The sequence below is a fragment of the Rhinichthys klamathensis genome, unplaced genomic scaffold (genome assembly GCF_029890125.1).
Source record: "Rhinichthys klamathensis goyatoka isolate OS25496 unplaced genomic scaffold, OSU_Roscu_1.1 h1tg000400l_1, whole genome shotgun sequence".
NCBI classification, from domain to species: Eukaryota; Metazoa; Chordata; class Actinopteri; order Cypriniformes; family Leuciscidae; genus Rhinichthys; species Rhinichthys klamathensis.
The window spans coordinates 148,156-168,902 of record NW_026606901.1 but is presented as its reverse complement, the minus strand read 5'-3'; the positions used below and the strand labels follow the sequence as shown (position 1 = coordinate 168,902).

The 20,747-nt window shown below is 38.2% G+C and overlaps 3 protein-coding genes across 4 annotated transcripts; 2 read left to right on the top strand and 1 right to left on the bottom strand.

The window, feature by feature from the left end:
• Positions 1 to 6: 6 nt before the first annotated feature.
• On the bottom strand, positions 7 to 5,795 carry zcchc9 (zinc finger, CCHC domain containing 9). Its single transcript, XM_056234584.1, has 6 exons — positions 5,674 to 5,795; positions 4,148 to 4,509; positions 1,727 to 1,877; positions 1,546 to 1,638; positions 608 to 676; positions 7 to 514 (listed from the first exon to the last, which is right to left on the bottom strand). The coding sequence occupies exons 2-6, from the start codon at positions 4,499 to 4,501 to the stop codon at positions 402 to 404; spliced, it is 780 nt and encodes a 259-aa protein (XP_056090559.1). The 5' UTR covers positions 4,502 to 4,509; positions 5,674 to 5,795; the 3' UTR covers positions 7 to 401.
• Positions 5,796 to 5,921: 126 nt separating this feature from the next.
• Positions 5,922 to 8,794, top strand: LOC130070266 (zinc metalloproteinase nas-14). Of its 2 annotated transcripts, XM_056234588.1 has the most exons (10): positions 5,926 to 6,005; positions 6,125 to 6,181; positions 6,273 to 6,335; positions 6,401 to 6,447; positions 6,741 to 6,822; positions 7,119 to 7,233; positions 7,437 to 7,609; positions 8,080 to 8,161; positions 8,273 to 8,394; positions 8,675 to 8,794. In XM_056234588.1, exons 1-10 carry the CDS (start codon positions 5,966 to 5,968, stop codon positions 8,704 to 8,706), a joined length of 813 nt encoding a protein of 270 aa, XP_056090563.1. In that variant the 5' UTR covers positions 5,926 to 5,965; the 3' UTR covers positions 8,707 to 8,794. The 2 variants fall into 2 exon arrangements, with proteins under 2 accessions (XP_056090564.1, XP_056090563.1); XM_056234589.1 differs by lacking the exon at positions 6,125 to 6,181 and having other exon boundaries at positions 5,922 to 6,005.
• Positions 8,795 to 9,954: 1,160 nt separating this feature from the next.
• On the top strand, positions 9,955 to 12,265 carry LOC130070265 (alpha-2B adrenergic receptor). The gene is made up of 2 exons (XM_056234587.1): positions 9,955 to 10,491; positions 10,653 to 12,265. Exon 2 carries the CDS (start codon positions 10,817 to 10,819, stop codon positions 12,173 to 12,175), a length of 1,359 nt encoding a protein of 452 aa, XP_056090562.1. The 5' UTR covers positions 9,955 to 10,491; positions 10,653 to 10,816; the 3' UTR covers positions 12,176 to 12,265.
• The last annotated feature ends 8,482 nt before the right edge of the window (positions 12,266 to 20,747 follow it).

Here is a 20,747-nt window from a genome sequence, read left to right as displayed (position 1 = left end):
TAGCTGTGGTGTGGTTTTGTGAGAAAACGCAAAGTTTATTGGCAGAATGCATATTTATACAATTGTTCCTATAAATAGAATATACCATCACAGAAAACACACTTAATTATAGAGTATATTTGTACAAAAGTGTCTTGTAAATAAATGCTGCTTTTCTTATTCAAATTCTCTCAATCTTTGAGGCTTGAGCATTAAAACACAATCCATAATTAAATCTTTAGATCAGGCACATATGTGATGTCCACAAGGGTCAGGCATCACAAGGCTCTTTTACAGCAAGTAAATGGCCTCAAAACATGAAGAGTCACTTTTGTGTGTAAAAACATCCATGGCAAACAGTTATTGGGGAAGACATTAGCGGTTAAATGGTCCATTTCTAGATTTCCCCCAACAGCTGTGGATCAGAACACCACCACCTTGTCTTTTTTGGGTTGTGCTTTCTTCACAGGCACATGTACGTCCTCGTGGTCAGCGCTGATTCTATTGGACAGCCGGCCAAGAGTGATAGAATTAGCTGCAAAAAAGAAGTTTGAGCTTAATGTATCGGTTTTCAGTTTGACTTGAACAACAGACATATTCCAGTGGACGTGCTCACACTGAGACTCACTTGAGCTCTGGTGTTCAGGACAATCTTTCTGAAAGTGTTCCACTGAGCCACAAACCCGACAGCAACCGCCTACAGGAACAAAACCACATATGTTTAAAGATGATATTATATTCATAAATATTTAATGCCTAACCCTGTAAGTCCTGACATATGACAAATAAGTCAGAAAAAAAAAAATCTAATCTTCTGAAATGGAACAGTTTATTGAAGCTTTAGTCAAAATTAAAAAGTATGTATGTTTTTTTTGTGTGTGTTGAGTTTCAAATTTGATACATCAGATTTTATGGCTCATATATGATATAGGAGGATATGCAGCTCAAACTCAAGGAGGAAATAAACACCTCAGTTTTATTCCAAGGCCCAAACTGAGCACAGTTATGCAATTTGGTGCAGATGTTGTTATTTTTATCGGCAAAAAGTAAGATGCTTGTAATGTTAATCAATGAGAGTTTTATAGCAGGATAAATACTTGCATAAAATGCATATAAATCAGTTGTCACTCTATATCTCCCTATAATATGTCTTAGTAAGACGATATTTAAATGCTTAGTTTTATTATCAAAGCTCTGTAGTTTTATTGTGGGGAAAAACATAATGCAATGCAATGATGATTGAAAGATGAACAAATAAACGTTCATCAAAAGCCTGACATTTGATACTCACATTTGAACATGATATTTTAAAACTAATAATAATATAGTAAACCTAAGTTGCTACAGCCCAGTAAGTGTTCATCTTGAAATATTACTAAAGTTTACAAGTTATTCTTAAATGTTTATATACAAATCAAATCAGTAAAAAAAAAAAAATTATTAACCATGAATTAAAGTATAAACCATCAATCAGAAGATTGTGTACAACAGTTTCAGTAAACTTCTAAATATGCTTATTAAATATGATACATTATTAGGCTTTGGTTAAACGGGTAAATCACTGACCAGCAGCATACAGTCCTTTTGGGTTGTCAGGGCAGGCTTTGGACAGATGACCAGTCTGACCACAGATAAAACATTTGGCGTACGGGTAATTACCTAGAAAACAGGAACATTCATATGATAAATCATAGCAGGTTTGATATTTCATACATTTTAGGTGCATGACATCTCATTCAACTCGTACCCATGGCAGGATCCACTTTAGCGCGACATCTCTGGATCTCATGTTCAGTGGAACCACAGCGATAACAAATACCACGGCCCATCTCTTCATCATTATCTGCTTCTGGGCAGTCGGCGAGCCCGTGACCAGGCTTCCTGCAGTTAAAGCAAATCTACAACCAAAATGTGAGAGTATATGTATACAACTTTGTTTCTACCACAGAATAAAAAGGTATTTGTTTATTTGACAGGGACATTGCACAAAAAATGTGTTACACAAGACAGAGATAGCTTTAAGCTAATTTTCATCTGCAGTCCCTGAGCAGAGGCAAAATGACAGCAGGTTTATACAGCGGACAAAGAGCATTCTTACTAATTAATTAATTTACAATATAAAATACAGATGCAGCACCAGCAAAAGGATCACCTCAACACATGAAATTCCAATATTTACAGTATAATTCTCATTTCTTTCTTTTCTGTTAATATTACCTTCTTGCATTTTTAAAAATACCCCAATTAACCAATTTTGTGTTAATGTTCACAAATCTGACCGTCTTTCAACCACTTCTTCAAATAAAGTTGCAAGGTATTACTCTCACGAACAGTTAATGGCAACACATTCCACATCCCTGCAGCTTTCACAGAGAAGCAATTCTGTCCAAAGGTAGGGGACCTAAAGTTGATAATCTCCTCTAGAGGAGGCTCGCGTTGTTCTAAGTCCTGCCTCTTCACAAGATTTCACAAACATTCTCAGGGGCTGAGGGGACAGATCATGAAGAATTTTGTATACTAAATTGACATCTGAAAACAAAACAAAATTCTCAAAAGTTAATAATTTATATTTCTTCAAAATGTTACAGTAGTGATATGAAACAGGTTTATCATCTAAAATTTTTAAGTGTCTGTTTATACAAGCTTTGAAGGGGCTGTAACACAGAGTTGGTTGATAGAGACCAAGTTGTGATGCAGTATTTAAGATGTGAAATGCATATAGAGCTTAGCTGCGTCTGTGCTCATTTGGGGGCGAATGTATCTGAATTGCGATAAATTAAATTTTACGTTTTTTATCAATTTTGAAACATGCTTTTTAAACGACAGTGTCCTATCCAACACAACGCCTAAATACTTGACAGACTCTGCTTCTTGAATCATTGTTCCTTTTACACTAATTTCCGGCACAGTGTGAGAAGTATTCCTTATTGTAAAAAACATGCTGACAGTTTTGCTCAAATTTAATGTCAATCGCGATTGTACCATCCAATCTGAGATTTTTTCCATCGCTCCCTGGAGCACAGCTGCTGCTTTCTGACTTGATTTCGCATGGACATATATCACAGCGTCATCGGCGTACATTTGTACTTGAACTTCAGGACAAATATCTGGAAGATCATTTATAACTACACTGAACAAGAGAGGGCCCAAGACGGAGCCTTGTGGCACCCCAACTGAACAGTCCAAAAAGGAAGACATAGTGCTCTTAATTCTTGTGCAGTGCTTCCTATTCTCTAAATATGATTTAAACCATCGTAATGTCTCGTCAGAAGTATTGTGAGCAGACAATTTGGATAACAGGATGTCATGGTTTACCGTATCGAAAGCTCTTTTCAGGTCTAAAAATATGGCACCCACCACCACCGTTCAAGTGATCTGAGGGCGCGGGCGCTTCGGTCTGCGCAAGCGCTTCGGTCTGCGCAAGCGCCGAAAGTGATCTCTCGCGCATGTACGTCACTCATTGTTTACACAGATTTCGGAAGTGTTACCTTTCACTGTGAAGATCTAAACATATTTAGATATACAGGAAATCGCAATGGAAGACGATTTTACGAAGACGAATCTCTGTGTAAACAATGAGTGACGTACACGCGCGAGAGATCACTTCCGGTGCTTGCGCAGACCAAAGCGCCCGCGCCCTCAGATCACTTGGACGTGGCTGTGGTTACAAGAGGTAAAAACGATATAAATACTGTTCGTATTCTCACACAAACTGCTCGTTTCGTGTCAATGTGTACTTACATGTACGAGTCATTAAATCATGTTTAATTTGGACTTCTCTGTGCATGCTCTTTGAGGTGGTGACCATAGACCTGCATTATATGACTGACAGACAAGAACGGTTTGACCTAAAAATATCAAAATTGAAACTACTGCGGAAACAAAGACACCTACATCTTGGATGCCCTTGAGGTAAGCTAAAACATACCAAAAATGTATTTCAAAGTGAATTAAGGGTTAAATCAAAAAGTGGGAATGAATTCATAAAACGTGGCCACAATTTACTAAAACAAAGCAAATTCTTAATTCGTGGCCATGAGATTATATATATATATATATATATAGCCTTAGTCATGTGCAGGGCTTCATGTCCGAAGCTTCCATACATGAGTCTTTATATGAAATAATCACATATCTACAGTCATGTTACATGCATTTAAATCCTCACCATATTATTCTTTTTAACGTTTTGCCTCTTTATCCGTCTGTGCTCTCGTCGTCCGTCTTTCTTCAGCGCAGTTGCCACGTCTTCTCTCAGGTCCCGGTCTGCCGGAGTCTTTTTCTGCAGCTCCTGACCGGTCTGCTTTAAATACTCCATAAACCCATTCACGTCATCAATGTCATGCTCTACGTTCTTCCTTTTCGGGTTGGATTTCGTTCCGCCTGCTCCTCGCTGGATGTGTCGACCACCGCCGCTAGTTCCTGATTCTCCAGCATTCCTATTCGCTTTCAGCTGCTTCCATGGTGTGGCATCGGCTGCTTTGTTTTTATGGACGTTGTTTGCTCTGGCCCACCTCGTCATTTTGAGTTCTGTTAGAATGAGAGAATATGTTCATTATCAGACACTAAATCCCTCATGTTGTGTTCTGGACATTTTGACCCTGATATTTTCTTTTTCCCAAAAATGCTAGTTAATGTTATTGAATTGGAATAAAACGTACAGATTTTGCTCACACAGGGTACAACAACTTCCCGAAGAATTTGACAGGTATTCATTCTCTTGTTATGCCATGTTATCGCCAAATTAAACAGAGTTCACCCAAAAGTGAAAATTGTGTCATCATTTACTCACCCTCAAGTTGTTCCAAACCTGCATTGACTTCCATAGTAGGAAAAAAAAATACTATGGAAGTCAATGGGTGCCGTCAACTGTCTGGTTACCAACATTCTTCAAACTATCTTCTTTTGTGTTTAGCAAAAGAAAGAAATTCATACAGGTTTGGAACAACTTAAGGGTGAGTCATTTTTTAGGTGAACTATCCCTTAATAAACTTGAATTAACTTTTTCACTCAAAAACTGAGTTGCATAAGCTCAGACCAATGAGGCCTATGTCAATCAATTCCAAAAAGAAATACAAAACCTGTGCTAATGAAAAGAAAACAAGTTGGCAAAACCAGACAGGATATCATATAATATATCGTAAATTAGTATAAATTAATATAACCATAGTTTCTGCCAAAGTACCACAGTCACTTCACTAACAAAAAATTTCAAAATGCACCCTGGCGACTATAGAAATGTCATGGCAATATCCTTTTGTTTACCATTAAAAAGTGCCTTGAAATTTCATTGTGGAAAATGTAAATATTCAGTACGATGGTATACAACAAAGTCCCAGTCATAACAAAATTATATCACAACGATAGTTAGGCTACATCTTAAAACAGAAACGAATCTATTATGATTAGAGTAACGTTAACAATAACGACAATTAAAATGGTACTTTGTCAGAAACTATTGTCACCATGGTAACATTTTACATGTCGAATTATAAGGGATGTTTCAGATGCCCTACATACATAGTAGAGTGAATATCATGAATAATTACAAGCAAGGAACTTAAATAACCCTGTTGTTTCACAATAGTAGTACATATTCCGGCAGCTAACGCATTATAAAACATCCATGCTTGGCCTAAATATATCTCTTGTAACAAATAAAATCAAATTAATAACTTAATTATACACGCTCACCGCACAAAAAGATTTCCAGATATCAGCTGTCAGCTACAAAACACCCCTCACGTGTTTATCATTACTGCGTCCCACCAATAAAAGTATCCGGATTGAAACTACAACTCGAGCGTTATTGGTTCCACCAGACAGTCATTGTGAACGGCGCCAGTGAAGTTCATTGAATTAATTGTCAGTCATGAGCCTCAGGTGGCTGAATACTTTGCAAACCCTGCACGTGTTTGAAAGGACACGTTTGTCTAATCGTTTCATACGACATTTCCCCCTATCCATAAGGTAGTAGCTGTTAGAAATGCTGTGGTCCCTTTTACTGGTGGCATGGTTTTGTGAAGGTACGTTATTTTTCCATTAATCCCACAAATCTTTCACGAGTTCTTAAATAATTCATTATATATCTAGTTTCATGGTTATAGCATGTAGGTTGATATAAAGCTCTTTTTGTGTTTATAAGTGCATGGATTTCCTGTGAATACACCGAAGGGTCACACTGATTTGCAGTTTGATGATGGTAAAACTATATATGTTTTTTTTTTTTTTAAATAAATAAATACATTTAAAAAATGTAACTATTTATATGACATAATATATTTTATCTACAGGTAATATTAACTCATCGAAGAGTGGACCGCCTCCTCTGAAAAGACCAAGTGAAACAGTGCTGGGTAAGACAACAGCATGACCCATAAGAAGCTTTAGTCCTGACATGACCTGTCAATGTCTTTAACAGATTTTGAGGGAGACTATGCTGTACAGGAGGGGGATGTCATACTACCTGTAAGCCCAAACTATACTCTTATATTCATAATGTTGTTCTCTATATAGCCTCCAGGAGAGTAGTAGGACTAGTAGTCAATTGAGTCAAGACACTACAAGTTAAACTTGTTTTTTTGTTGTTGCATGCAAAAACAATTGTCTTAATGTACTGTGATTAATCAACAGGGGAAGTTTGGTGCTATCTATAAGTCATCTGTTGTGTCTTGACTTAAACGTGTGACAACCTGCCCTGACCTGATGTTATGTAAAACAGCCCTGTCCTGAGAACACCGTTCAGACTCTCTTTTCTTTAGAGTGACAGGAACGCAGTGAAGCAACTGTGGGAGGAGGTGGATGGATATATGTCAGTGCCTTATGAAATAGATTTAGTTCTTGGTGAGTTTTCTTGACCTGAGATTGTGATATTGCTTGATGCTGTAAAAGCCTTTGACTGGGTGGAGTGGGACTACTGTACATCTTCTGCACTCTAGGAAGATTTGGATTTGGCCCTAATTTTATATCGTGGGTTAAACCTGTCTGTTGAATCTTTTAATGTTATTATAAAAATGTACATGTTAGGAAATTTGCTAGGAAAAAAAAAGCTTTTTTGCTGAGCTTATGTTTGGTAATATCAGATGCTGTAGAAATATTCAGAGGAATGTTTATTTTCTGTACATGTTTGTGGTCTTCAGAGCACAGGACTGAAAATATTCTTAAAGCCTTAAATATGATCTCTGAGAAGACCTGCATCGGGTTCCATCCACATACTAATGAAACCGACTACTTGCACTTTGAGTACAGCAATGGGTGAGCCCAGATTGTAGTTTTAAATTCTTTTTTTTATATATATGGACTTTTTACTCATTGTAAAACGATCTTTTACTCATTTACCAGGACACTTTCCTGTATATTTCATTCCATTCTGGTATAATTTTTTTTTTTTTTTATCTAGTGCCGACACTGTACATTTAATCTTGTGCAAATAAAGCGTTATTTGCCGTTTCCTGAAGGTGTGCATCTTACGTCGGCTGTGTGGGGGGTGAGCAGCCTATCCTGGTTGGCCCGCTCTGTACGGTTGGGAACATCTGCCACGAGATCCTTCATTCACTCGGCTTACACCACGAGCATTCCCGCCGAGACCGTGATGATTATATCACTATAGTTTATCAGAACATTGCCTCTGGTATGCATGCTATTACATTCATTCAGCTTTCTAAGTAATCCTGAAGGATTGGAATCCTAAAGGGCTCATAGTACCAAGTAGAATCCTCTAAAATAATATTCTACTAAATAAACTGAAATTCAAACAGGGAATTCCAGGTTACCAGTAGCCTTTCATTTGACTTTATGATTATTTCTTTTTCATCCCATTTGGATTGGTTCTAAATTAGACTGTAATTCCATTAGCAATAATTTTAGTCTCTACCCTATTTTATTTATTATAAAATCATTTAATAACTGATTTTAGTTTGTATTCATGAATATTTATATTTTATAGTTATGTAATATTTAGGTTTACATCACTTAGTAGTCATAAATATTTATTTATACTAAAACAAATGTGTGTATATATAATATGTGAGCACACAGTAAAGGTGGTAGAGTAATTAATGCATCAGTTATTGGTTGTACTCAATGCTTTGTATTTTACAGGGAAAGAGGACAATTTTATGGAGAAGGCAGGGAACACCCTCGGTCTGGACTATGACCTGGAATCAATTTTGCATTATGGAGAGTAGGTGTTCGTCATAACGTAACCCTGAAATAGTTTGAATGGATATTTGGGTGCGTAACGTCATGTGTGTGTTTGGCTGGCCAAACATTTCATTAGTATTCTGTTTTTCAGGAAATATTTCTCTCGCAATGGAAAACCTACGATTCTGCCCAAAGAGAGTGGGGTAAAGATCGGCCAGAGGACTCACTTGAGTTATCTGGATGTGCAAAGGCTCCGGAAGCTGTACCAATGTGGTACGTCTTAGTATGTGCTTTTACCATATGCTGAGAAATGTACAGTATGGATAATAATGCAGGATATGCATAATGGATGAAGAAACACGCATGCAGACCTAAAAATGATGTGATGTTATTGACTTGTGTCACTGACCTGGTGAGTAGAGGAAGTGAACTGGATTGATGGCAGTAGCTCTAAAAGCGTGATGAGGTTATTTTGTTCTTGCCATTGTACTGGGGTTTTGACTTTGAGAGTTGGAGCTGCTCTTCTTGAATTAATTGTCTTTCTCCATTTCAGGCAAGAGACAAAAGTACCAAGCGACACCATGATGCATCCAACTGCTCTGTTTGACTGTTGAATGGTCATTTGTTGATCAGAGGAATTCTGAATCTAAGAAGACAAATAAAGGTTTGAAAATCAAAATATGGCTTATTGTGAATTTGTCAATTTTATTGCCATCTGTTTTAAAATTAATTGACCAGTCCTCCAGTTCACAATTCTTAATCTTAAAGTGATAGTTCACCCCAAAATGAAAATTGTCATCATTCAAGTTGTTCCAAGTGTTTGTTTCTTCTGTTGAACACAAAAGAAGATATTTTCAAGAATGTTGGTAATTAAATTGTTGACGGTAGCCATGACTTCCAAGAAAAAAATACATTGGAAGTCAATGGCTATCCTCAACTATTTGGTTACCAACATTTTTTTTAAATATCATCTTTTGTGTTCAACAAAAGAAAGAAACTCATACAGGTTTGAAACCACTTGAGGGTGAGTTAATGACATAATTATTATTATTTTTATTTTTTTGGGTGAACTAACATTTCTAAGTTTTGTCCAGTAGGTGGCAGTCACTGTTCACCTTTTTTGTGTGCCTTTTTTTAGTAGGAGAATTGTGAATGTTACAAAGTATACTCCTACTTTTTGGCAACATTACAGGCCGTGTCATTAACTCAAATTCACGTCACACAACACAAACATTACACATAAAATTAGTTACGTTCACCAGTATATTAATCACAATCCCATTTCATTACTGGAGAGATGAATGTTGCAGTCTGATAATGTCGTCTTGTTTTTGTTTTTTTTTTTGTTTTGTTTTTTACAATCACCTGTATTTGTTCTAGTAAATTGTATTCTTTCTACCTTTAATTTAGGCCTTGCAAATACCTGAAAGGTTGCAAGTTTTCATTCATGTTCCAGAGTGAATTGATACTCCATTATGGTGACATATTTATGCAAATTAAATCAACAAGATTTTGAGTATTTAAAGTAAACTAAGCAAGAGCAGGGGGAATAAAGTTGTAGAAATGCCTGGCACAATCCACAAATTACTCTTTAGTTCACACAGAGCGCATCTACGTGTCTAAACCCTGCCTCGCGTTTTAATTTTTTTCTTTCCCTTTGAGACTTGCGTATCAATGTGAAAAATGATAGAAGTATCATATTAGGATAGTGTAAAGCTGTACCTTGGCTTAGTTCGAAGGAGGAGTAATTTTCTGACGTGACGTCACGACGAGGTTATCTTCCTGACGTCATGGCGGGGGACACAGAGAGGCGCGCGCTCAGTTAGAAGTCAGTTCATTCCAGTGACCGATGCGCAAAGTTCTATGAACCCTCAAGGAAACCACATTGATAAATGAATGGAATGGCTTTCTTTTTTATTTCGTTGACAATGAGTCTATTTTAAAATATTAAACAACTATTTAAAGTCTTAAAAACAGGAGCTTTCCTTCGTGGATTTTTTCCCCCCTCTGACATGGAAATGTTTATGCTTACATCGTCTTAATGTTTGGTAATTGAAGAACTAGTTTTGGCTTGGCTGGTGCGCGTGTTTGGAGATGGTGAGCCTTTTCATGCATCGCGAGTCTTTCAGAGCTTTTCGACCAAACATAACCCCACGGAACTACCATGTTTGAATCCGTTTTACATTTCTATATTTTGCAAATTCATTTCCTTAGCTTTTACTGCCTGAAAAATGTGTGTTGTGTTGACGCGCTAGTGTCCGCGCGCATCTCCAAGCGCCTCAATTTTGGACGGGAATGAGATCGCCACACGAGACTTTAGTGTAGTTTGGGTGACTTGCCGTGTCTAAAAGCTGTTTGGCTTATGCTGTGGTAAGTTCATGCCGTGTTTTTTTATTTATTATTAATGACAGGTTTTTGTAGTTTTGCTGTACTTTAATAATTTTGTGAAAAGAGTAATTTTGCAGATTTTTGACTGCACGACCCCCTTTTAGTGTAAATGCAGTTTATTAAAGTTTTTCTTTTCTCTTGAGATCTGCCAAAGGAAGTAACTGGAGGATGCCATACTCTGCTATAAAGACACATTTCACTTTCAAACGTTTTCTAAAAGAAAGTTAGTTCTTGGAAGGGTTACGCTAGGATACAAGTCTGCGTCAAAGACTACTTTTTACTTCTCTGTCTAGCCTGGAACTTAAATATGACATCTCCGAATGTCGTAGTTCAAAGGACCAGTAGCTCATCAACTACTTTGGGAGTAGGGGAGAATAGCAGTTCATGCAATCCCAATTCTTGTTATTCCCCTGAAGCCACAGCCGCATTTGCCACCGCAATGACGCTCATCATGCTCTTCACCATCTTTGGGAACATCCTAGTGATCATCGCTGTCCTGACGTGCCGCTCTTTGCGAGGACCTCAGAACCTTTTCCTGGTGTCCCTGGCCGCGGCAGACATCCTGGTGGCCACCTTGATCATCCCGTTCTCCCTGGCCAATGAGCTAATGGGCTTCTGGTACTTTGAATCGTTTTGGTGCGAGATCATCTTGGCGCTGGATGTGCTCTTCTGCACGTCTTCCATCATGCACCTGTGCGCCATCAGCCTGGACCGCTACCTGTCCATCTCCCGGCCGGTGCAGTACGCCACCCAGCGCACCCCTCGCAAGATCAAGGGCGCCATCGTGGTGGTGTGGCTCAACTCAGCCGTCATCTCTTTCCCCCCACTGGTCTCCATGAATAAGACCCCGGAGCAGAAGGATGGGGGCGGCCCACAGTGCAAACTCAACGATGATTTATGGTACATCCTGTACTCCTCCATCGGGTCATTCTTTGCCCCATGCCTCATTATGATCTTGGTGTACATTCGTATCTATCAGATTGCCAAGAAGCACACTCGATGTCCTCCAGGAGAGCCAAGAAAAGACGTCCCGCCGGGAGTGGCGGTGCAGAGCGGCAAAGACCAGGGAGGTGTTGACCCTGCGAATGTTCCCAATCTGGCTGCTTCCAGATCTGAAGCTGTAAACCAACCTCAGCCTCCAGTAGAAATTCGAAAGCAGATGAAACGCTCAAAGAGGTGCAAGGACAACGAGGACAGCTCAACCTCTGGCTCGGACGTTGAGGTAGTGAGGGGACATAATGCCAACGGGACGACCTCCAATGTGGGGGCACTGGAGCCCGGCCACCAGACTACCTCACCAACCCAAACTTACCAGAACGTCATCGCTACGTCTAAGGGCAGCCAGCTGGCCTCTTCCAACGTGAAGCCAGCGGGAACTCCGAACACCAAGAGGAAAGCCATGATCGTCCGCGAGAAGCGTTTCACCTTCGTCCTTGCGGTCGTCATTGGGGTTTTTGTCGTCTGCTGGTTCCCCTTCTTCTTCACCTACATCTTGCAGGCCATTTGTCCGGCTTGTAAACTGCCGGAGGCACTTTTTAAGTTCTTTTTCTGGATGGGCTATTGCAACAGCGCCCTGAACCCGCTCATCTACACCATCTTTAACAGGGACTTCCGTAAAGCCTTCAAAAAGATTCTGTTTAAAAAGTGTAAGGGCTGTTGTTTCTGAAAGCGAACACCTCTGATAGACAGTTTTATACAGTAAAGTGGTGAAAAGACAAACTGTTCGGGTCATATTTCACCCCAACTGTTTCTAGCAATGTGACACAAATAATGGAAATTTAAAGGTGTTTCCGGCCTAATTCTGTTTTCTGAAAGTTTTCCTTTTGAGTTATTAGTAATTAAATTTATTTAAAATATTATAAAAATTTCTTTCAACAAATAAACTTGCTGTCTATTTTAAAGGGATACTCCTCCCAAAAATGACAATTCTGTCATTTACTCACCCTCAAGTTGTTGCAAATCTGTACGAGTTTCTTTCTTCTGCTGAACACAAAGATATTTTGAAGAACGATTGGAACCTAACAGTTGTTTGGCACCATTGACTTCCATAGTAGAAAAAAAAATACTATGGAAGTCAATGGTGCCAAAGTTCCAATCGTTCTTCAAAATATCTTCCTTTGTGTTCAGCAGAAGAAAGAAACTCATACAGATTTGCTACAACTTGAGGGTGAGTAAATTATGACAGAATTGTCATTTTTGGGCGGAGTATCCTTTTAACAATTAAGTTTTTTTATTTCTTGTGTGATTCTTTTTTTATTATACTAAAGTTTGTATTTTTCTATTTAAATAAGAAGCTGTACGAATGAAATTGTGCCTACTGACATGTCATAGAATTACCACAGATCTAGTTTCTGCAAAGATAATTTGACAAATTTTTAATGAGCCAATCAGAAATCCTTTTTTTGTGTAAATCAATTTGCATGTTCATGATTACCTTGAGTCTTTATAAATGTCTTTGGAAAGTGAGCATATGGAATGTTAATTATGTCATTTTAGTTGTCAATGTCATAAAGCAAAAATGCAGGACTATCAAGAATTATTTGGTATTTAAGAAAACTAGAACTCTTTGTTTCTCTTGATTTTGGGGTGAAATATGACTTGTATATCCGCATCAGCACGCATTCCATTCGTTTTTGCATTTGATCAGCTGAGGTGCCACATCAAACATGAGGAACTCACGCGATTGTGACGGTGTCTCTGTCAGGAAACTCACTGGCCTTCAGGCTGTTGGTTGTGACCTTTCCAGTGTACGTTCAAAGACAATGTGGCTCTTTCTTGGAGACACCTCTGGCTCCGCTGCATTTCAGAGAGCTTCACCTCTCTGGGGTGAAAAAAAAAGCTCTTAAAACCCAAGAGAGGCTTCATTCTCTGTGGTGAGAGGAAAATAAAGCAAATGCAGAGCAAGATGTATGGCTTTATCTAGCTTTAACATCTAACAATCTGAACATCCGCTGTTTTCATTAAAAGCATGGTCTTGACTTGTATGATGTTTTTGGATTTCCTGGATAAAAGTCCTCTTGGTCTCTATCATTGCTTAATTTGATGGATACTGATTGAAAGTAGTGGACGTTGTGTCTGCTGTCTGATGCTCTAGGCTATCAGAACCTCTCCCAGTGTTTTTTGTGTGTGAAGAAGACATGGACAATTATGTAAATGATTTGTGCACTGATTAATGCCTCCTGATAAGACTTTTATTATTTCTGTGCTGTGATTAGAAGGCTTTTGCGTTTTCATTTAGCTTCTAAATGATATATCAGTGAGCGCAGAGCTTGGCATGTACCAGCATTTCTTTGACAATAAAACTGCTTCTCCAAATTTGGTTTTATTAAGCGTCCTGCTGAAATGAGCTGTTCTTGTATATGTATTTGTGAAAATAAATGTACATTTGAGTTGTCTACATATTTTACGGAGTAATTTTCGGGCGAAATGGTGTGCAAGTTGCTAATGTATCTTTGCAGATTGTTTTCAAAAATTCACGACAGCTGTGTGGGAAGTTTTGCTGGCTGTCTATTGTGTGGCTGGATTTGACTATGACAGCCAGTGATGTTAGGCAGTGAATCTGAGTTTTGTCTTTGATTTATTATTATTGTTATCTATTTGATTTCTTGGAACCAGCATATGTCATCATAATCCAGAGTGCCTCTATCACACATACAGTTTATATTTGGCTGTGATTTGGTATTGCTCATAAACTGGGTGAATTATTGTTTTATTTTTTGCTCGTTGATAGACATGGGACTATCAATTTTAACATTTTTTTCAGTTTAATTTATACAGTTAAATTAATAAATGTAATATATAATTACATTTTAATATAAATAATCTTATGAATTATAATTTAACTATACATTTATAAATATATATATATATATATATATATATACACATACATATAAGTTTGTGTCATATATATATATATAATATATATATATATATATATATATATATATATAAAATCGCATGCCGTTCAGGAAATTATTGTATTTAGAATATGAAGTTTGAGTATATGGATTAAGAGTGTGAATATGGAATGGAACTTGAACATATATGAGAATATATGGAATGAAACATATGTAATGAAAAACTGAATAAATGGGATAATACTCTGAATAAATGGAATGATACTTGAATATATGGAATGAGAGTGGGAATGAACCAGATATATGCCATGAAACGGAATATATGGAATTATATTTGAATATATGAAATTATAGTGTGAATATATGGAATGATATTTGAATATATGGAATGAGAGTGTGAATATGTGGAATGAAACTTGATAGCAGGGGTATTCAATTAAAGTTCCAAGAGGTCCTGTCTCTATATTACCTTCCCAGCAGAGGTCCGGACCATACATTTTTTGGAACAGTTATATATTTCCATAATGGCAGATGTAGTAGGCCTACATTGTAAAATAAAAAAACTTAAACACTCAAAATATTCATCAAAGATGAGAATCTTGGGCCCGAGAGCCAAAGTAGTGATGTCTAAGAATTGTTACCAATATAAAATATATATTTCTCCCAACTAGATATGAATATAAAAAGGATAGATCAGATTTTTTATCTTGGAATTTTTTTGTATTTTATGTTTTTTTACATTTAAACATATGGGACATAGAAGGCATTGGGACTGAGAAAACAAACATGCTGGGCCTCATTTATTACCAATCCCATCGTACGAATGATTGTACGTTGATAAATGTGGCGGCTCAAAAGAATCATCGTTTGAATATCACGCCCCTAAAAATGCACGCTTATGAAACCTCACCCCTAAAGTTTACAACATGGAGAAACGTAATCCGGCCAAGAAGAGGAAGTATATCTCATGAAAGAGAAATTGATCTTACTCCAAAAACACCAGTTAACCTCGTAATTGCAAACAATTACATTAATTTATATGTATATAAAATTTATGTATATTAAATACCAGTATAAAACGGAACATTTATAAACATTATAAACACTATAAACTAGGCTATTTTTCCCTCACTCCACAACAAATCCTTTAAATTTAACGGTATTCAGAACAAGAATGAAAAACAAGCAGCTATAAATTATAAAATAAAACACAAATTAGACTATAGTGGCATTCATTATAAACAACATACAAACATCAAGGCAAAATTGATATATTTAAAGTCAAGTCAAGTCAAATATATTTATATAGCGCTTTTCACAATACAGATTGTATCAAAGCTGCTTCACAGTATCAATCAAAACAACTTAACAGTGTTTGTTTATAACTGGAAAAAGACATCCAAGTTTGGTAGAGCTGATCAGTGGTATGATGGGTCATTTAATTTGAATATCCCTAACTGAGCAAGCCAAAGGCAACTGAGGCAAGGAACCGAAAAACTGCATCAAGTGACCCGATGGTGTCCTAAAACTCCATCAGATGACCCAATGGAGAAAAAAAACCCACGGGAGAACCCAGGCTCAGTCGGGGCCAGTTCTCCTTTGGCGTTTATGAAGTAGAGGCCGAATTTACAGTAACTGTAAGATAAAATTTATATGAATGCCTGGCTAAATAGATGCGTCTTTAGTCTAGTTTTAAACTGGGAGAACGAGTCTGAGCAACGAACAATATCAGGAAGGCTATTCCAGAGCTTCGGAGCTAAATGTGAAAATGCTCTCCCTCCTTTGGTGGATCTGGATATCCTAGGAATGACCAGAAGCCTCGAATTTAGTGATCTTAAAGAGCGCGATGGATTATAGGGCGATAGAAGATCCGTTAAATAGACTGGAGCTAAACCATTTAGAGCTTTGTAAGTCAAAAGCAATACCTTGTAATTGATACGGAACTTTATAGGTAACCAATGAAGTGATGATAGAATCGGTGTTATATGATTATATTTTCTTGATCTAGTAAGAACTCTAGCGGCTGCATTTTGCACTAACTGTAGCTTGTTTATTGAAGATGCAGGACAACCAGCTAATAAAGCATTACAGTAATCTAGTCTCGAGGTCATGAATGCATGAACTAACTTTTCTGCATCAGAGACTGATAGCATATTACGTAGCTTAGCAATGTTTCTAAGGTGGAAAAAGGCTGTTTTTGTAACATATGAAATATTTACATTTACATGTATTCATTTAGCAGACTTTTTTATCCAAAGCGACTTACAAATGAGAACAATAGAAGCAGTTAAACTAACAGTAGGACAACAATATGTAAGTGCTATAACCCCTCTCAGTTTAATTTTAGTGCAGTTTTTATTTTTTTTATTTTTTTTACCTGTCTTTTGAAATATGCTTTTCAAAAGACAGGTTGCAGTCTAATGGAACACCCAGGTCTTTTACTGTTGCGGATAAAGTAACAGGGCATCCTGATATGTTAAAGTCGTGCTGTGAAAGGTTTTGTGGACGGTTTTTAGAACCGATAAGTATTACCTCTGTCTTGTCTGGATTTAATAAAAGAAAATTACGCGTCATCCAATCTGTGATAGCAATCCGTCTTGATATTCATCTTTGTTACTTCTTCATGTTTAGGTGAGCGTGATTTGAACTCGAATAACATACCATAGTCCAGCAACTTCTTTTCGGTCAAGTTTAATAACAAAATTAACTGGAAAATGTTACACGGTCAAAAAACTGTATCGCTCCAACATTGCTTCACAAGAAAAACTAACTGTCATTGCCGGAAATGACATCATCGTTAATACAAAATATTATATTACACATATAAAATTATTTACTTCTAATTATTTATTGATTGCTTAATGCACACAATTATTTCTTCCGCATCTATGTAAAGAAAAGTGACTTATGGCTCTTACACATCCGGCCCCTAATAGGTTGGTCAAGAGACCAAACAATTACTATAAACATCCTAATACTAAAGAGCCATTAGACTTGAACATATATACATAAGAATTAACTTTCAACCTTTCCTTAGATTATCATACTCTTGATAATTCTATGTTAGACTGTAAGCTTAAATTGCCTCTTGAATTAAGCACAACTTATTTACAGGTCTCTCCAGTGTACTTGTTTTGGTCTTTAGCTTTACACGACGTACAGTTCCACTGGAGTCTGGTAAAGTTTGAATTACTCTTCCCATTATCCATGAATTGCGAGGGGAGGAACTGTCCACAATTAACACCACATCACCAGGTACAAAGTTCCTTTTAAATCTTGACCATTTGCTGCGTTCCTGAAGAATGGGCAGGTACTCACGAGTCCATCTTATCCAGAACAGGTCTGCTAGATACTGTACTTGTCTCCAACGTTTTCTCGCATATTGGTCCTCCTTGTTAAAGACACCTGGTGGTAAGCTTGGTTGTGTTTTCAACAACAATAAATGATTAGGCGTTAGAGCCTCAAGGTCATTTGGATCTTCTGATGTACTAGTTATTGGTCTGTTGTTGATGATGCTTTCCACTTCACACATGATGGTATGAAGACTGTCTTCATTGATAGTCTGTTCCTTTAAGAGAGCGTTGAGTATCTTTCTTACAGTACGGATTTGTCGCTCCCAAACACCACCTTGATGAGAAGCAGTTGGGCTGTTGAAGATCCATTCGATCCCTTTTTGTAACAGTGCCTTTTCGATTTTGTTATGGTCCAGGTTTCTCAGTGCTTCTCGCAACTCTCTTTCTGCGCCAACAAAATTTGTGCCATTGTCTGAGCGCATGACTGACACCTGTCCTCTTCTACTTATAAAACGCCTTAAAGCGTTTATGCATGAATCAGTGTCCAGACTATCAGCGATCTCAATGTGTACTGCTCTGATTGTTAGGCAAGTGAACAACACTCCATACCTTTTCACAGTATTCCGGCCCCGTTTTACATCGAAGGGTCCAAAATAATCTACGCCCACATTCGTGAAAGGGGGTTTATCAGGTAGCAAGCGGTCTTCTGGCAAACTTGCCATTTTTTGCTCTCCAATTCTTCCATTGAATCTGCGACAGACTGAGCATTTATGTATAAGCTTCCGAATTGCTGAGTTGGCTTGCGGGACCCAGAATTTTTGTCGGAGAGTAGATAACATGTAGTTTCTACCACAGTGACCACATCTTTGGTGAATGTCGTTTAGAATGAGAATTGAAACCCTGGAGCCCTTTGAGAGGATTGCGGGATGTTTAGATTCCTCTGGCATGGCTGCTTTGTTGAGTCTCCCACCCACTCTTAGTATCCCATCTTGAAGCACAGGATCAAGCTTGTACAGCTGACTTTTCCTCTTAATGGGAATAATCTTTCTCAGACCCTCAATTTCATTCAGAAATTGTTGTTTTTGACTGTGTTGAATTAACTGGATTTCAGCTTGATTCAAGTCCTTCAGTCTCAGTGACTTTTTCTCCATTGTTGATCTGAACTTTCGCATCTGCTCCTGTAGGAGGAATGATTGTTTTTCTGGGTCTTTCTCTGATTGTGCAATGGATTCTTGAAACTTCTTGATTCTTGAGTAGTAATGAGTTAACTTACTCAGAACGTCATTGTTTTCTCTCATGTTGAGAATATTGACCTTGAACTCATTTTTAATTTCAGGGTCTGATTGTGCATTTTGACTCAATTGATCCGGTCTTTGTGGCCATTCTTCTTCTGGTTTCAACAAAAAGTTGGGTCCTTTAACCCACGTTTCTTCTTGTATAAAGTCCTTCGCTTTAAGACCTCTGGTAGCTTGATCTGCGGGGTTTTGTGATGTCCTGACATACCTCCACTGTAATGGAGTAGTAGCATCTCTTATTAGTGAGATCCTGTTTGACCTCTGGTAGCTTGATCTGCGGGGTTTTGTGATGTCCTGACATACCTCCACTGTAATGGAGTAGTAGCATCTCTTATTAGTGAGATCCTGTTTGCTACGAATGTTTTGAAGCGCGCACTCTCATTGTCGATGTAACTAAGCACTGTAGTGCTGTCTGTCCAGAAAACAGACCGCTGTAGCGGGATTTGAAGCTCTTGTCTTAGTATTTTGTCTACTTTGACGGCTATGGTTGCTGCTGTCAGTTCAAGTCTAGGGATTGTGATTTGCTTGAGTGGGCTAACTCTTGACTTTCCCATCAACAAGGAACAATGTTTTTGATTTTTGTCATTGGAAAGTACCAGATAAGTGAGTGTCCCGTAAGCATTCTCACTGGCATCAGAGAAATGATGCAGCTGCGCTTCTGATGTATTACCAAACTTCTCTGGTTTTACGCACCTTTCGATCTGGAAGTCTGAGAGGTGATTTAGGTCTTCTAGCCATTTGACCCACTGATCAGCACGCTTGCCCTCAATCTGTTCATCCCATCCATATCCTTGTTTGCACATATCCCTTAGAAGGAGCTTGACTGGTAGGATGAGTGGCACCAGAAACCCAAGAGGATCATAGATTGAATTAACAACCGAGAGAATACCCCTTCTACTCAACGGCTTCTCCTGTACCTTGATGTCGTATGTGAAGGTGTCTTTTTCTGTACACCACTGCATGCCAAGTGCTCTCTCGATGGGCAGAGAATCCTGATCCAAGTCCAGGTCCTTTATTCCACTGGCCCTTTGTTCTTCTGGGATGGACAATAATACTTTCCTACTATTGCTTACCCACTTTGTTAAGCAAAAACCTCCTTCAGCACACAAATTTCTAACACCCTTTGCTAAGTCAATTGCTTCTTGTTCTGTAGACACAGATTTCAAGCAGTCGTCCACATAAAAATTGTGCAAAACTGTTTCGACAGCCTTTGGAGATGCTACATCTTTTCTGTCCTCTGCTGTCCTTTTCAATGCATAAGAGGCACAGCTAGGTGACGAAGCGGCTCCGAATAAATGCACCATCATCCTAAATTCTTCTATAGGTGCATCCAGCTTGCCCTCTGGCCACCAAAGAAAGCGAAGCAGATCTGCGTCCTCCTCTGGAACCCTCACCTGATAGAACATCGATTCCACATCTGCCATCATGGCTATCGGTTCTTCTCTAAATCTGGCAAGGACACCAATAAGTGTGTTTGTGAGGTTTGGACCTTGTAACAATTGACCGTTCAGAGACATGCCTTGAAACGAAGCAGTACAATCGAAAACCACTCGAATTTTGTTTTTCTTTGGGTGGTACACCCCGTGGTGTGGTATATACCACACTCTGCTGTCGCTGCGACCAAGCTGTTCTGTGGGAACTTTAACTGCATCTCCTTTCTCTATTATGCTCTTCATAAAGCTACTGTAGTCTTCAAGCAAACTTGAGTTTCTTTGAAGCTTTCTCTTCAGGTTAGCTGCACGCAGTTCAGCAACACTTCGATTGTTTGGCATCTTAACTGCTTCATTTTT

Bases quoted from the DNA above. Each gene is read 5' to 3' on its own strand.
- zcchc9 (XM_056234584.1), bottom strand. From the start codon at position 4,501: ATGACGAGGTGGGCCAGAGCAAACAACGTCCATAAAAACAAAGCAGCC. The intron at 1,639-1,726 runs GTACGAGTTGAA...CCTGTTTTCTAG, and splicing joins TAAAGTGGATCCTGCCATGG to GTAATTACCCGTACGCCAAA. The intron at 515-607 runs GTGAGTCTCAGT...TCTTTTTTGCAG, and splicing joins TCCTGAACACCAGAGCTCAA to CTAATTCTATCACTCTTGGC.
- LOC130070265 (XM_056234587.1), top strand. From the start codon at position 10,817: ATGACATCTCCGAATGTCGTAGTTCAAAGGACCAGTAGCTCATCAACT.
- LOC130070266 (XM_056234588.1), top strand. From the start codon at position 5,966: ATGCTGTGGTCCCTTTTACTGGTGGCATGGTTTTGTGAAG. The intron at 6,182-6,272 runs GTAAAACTATAT...TTTTATCTACAG, and splicing joins TGATTTGCAGTTTGATGATG to GTAATATTAACTCATCGAAG. The intron at 7,234-7,436 runs GTGAGCCCAGAT...CGTTTCCTGAAG, and splicing joins CACTTTGAGTACAGCAATGG to GTGTGCATCTTACGTCGGCT.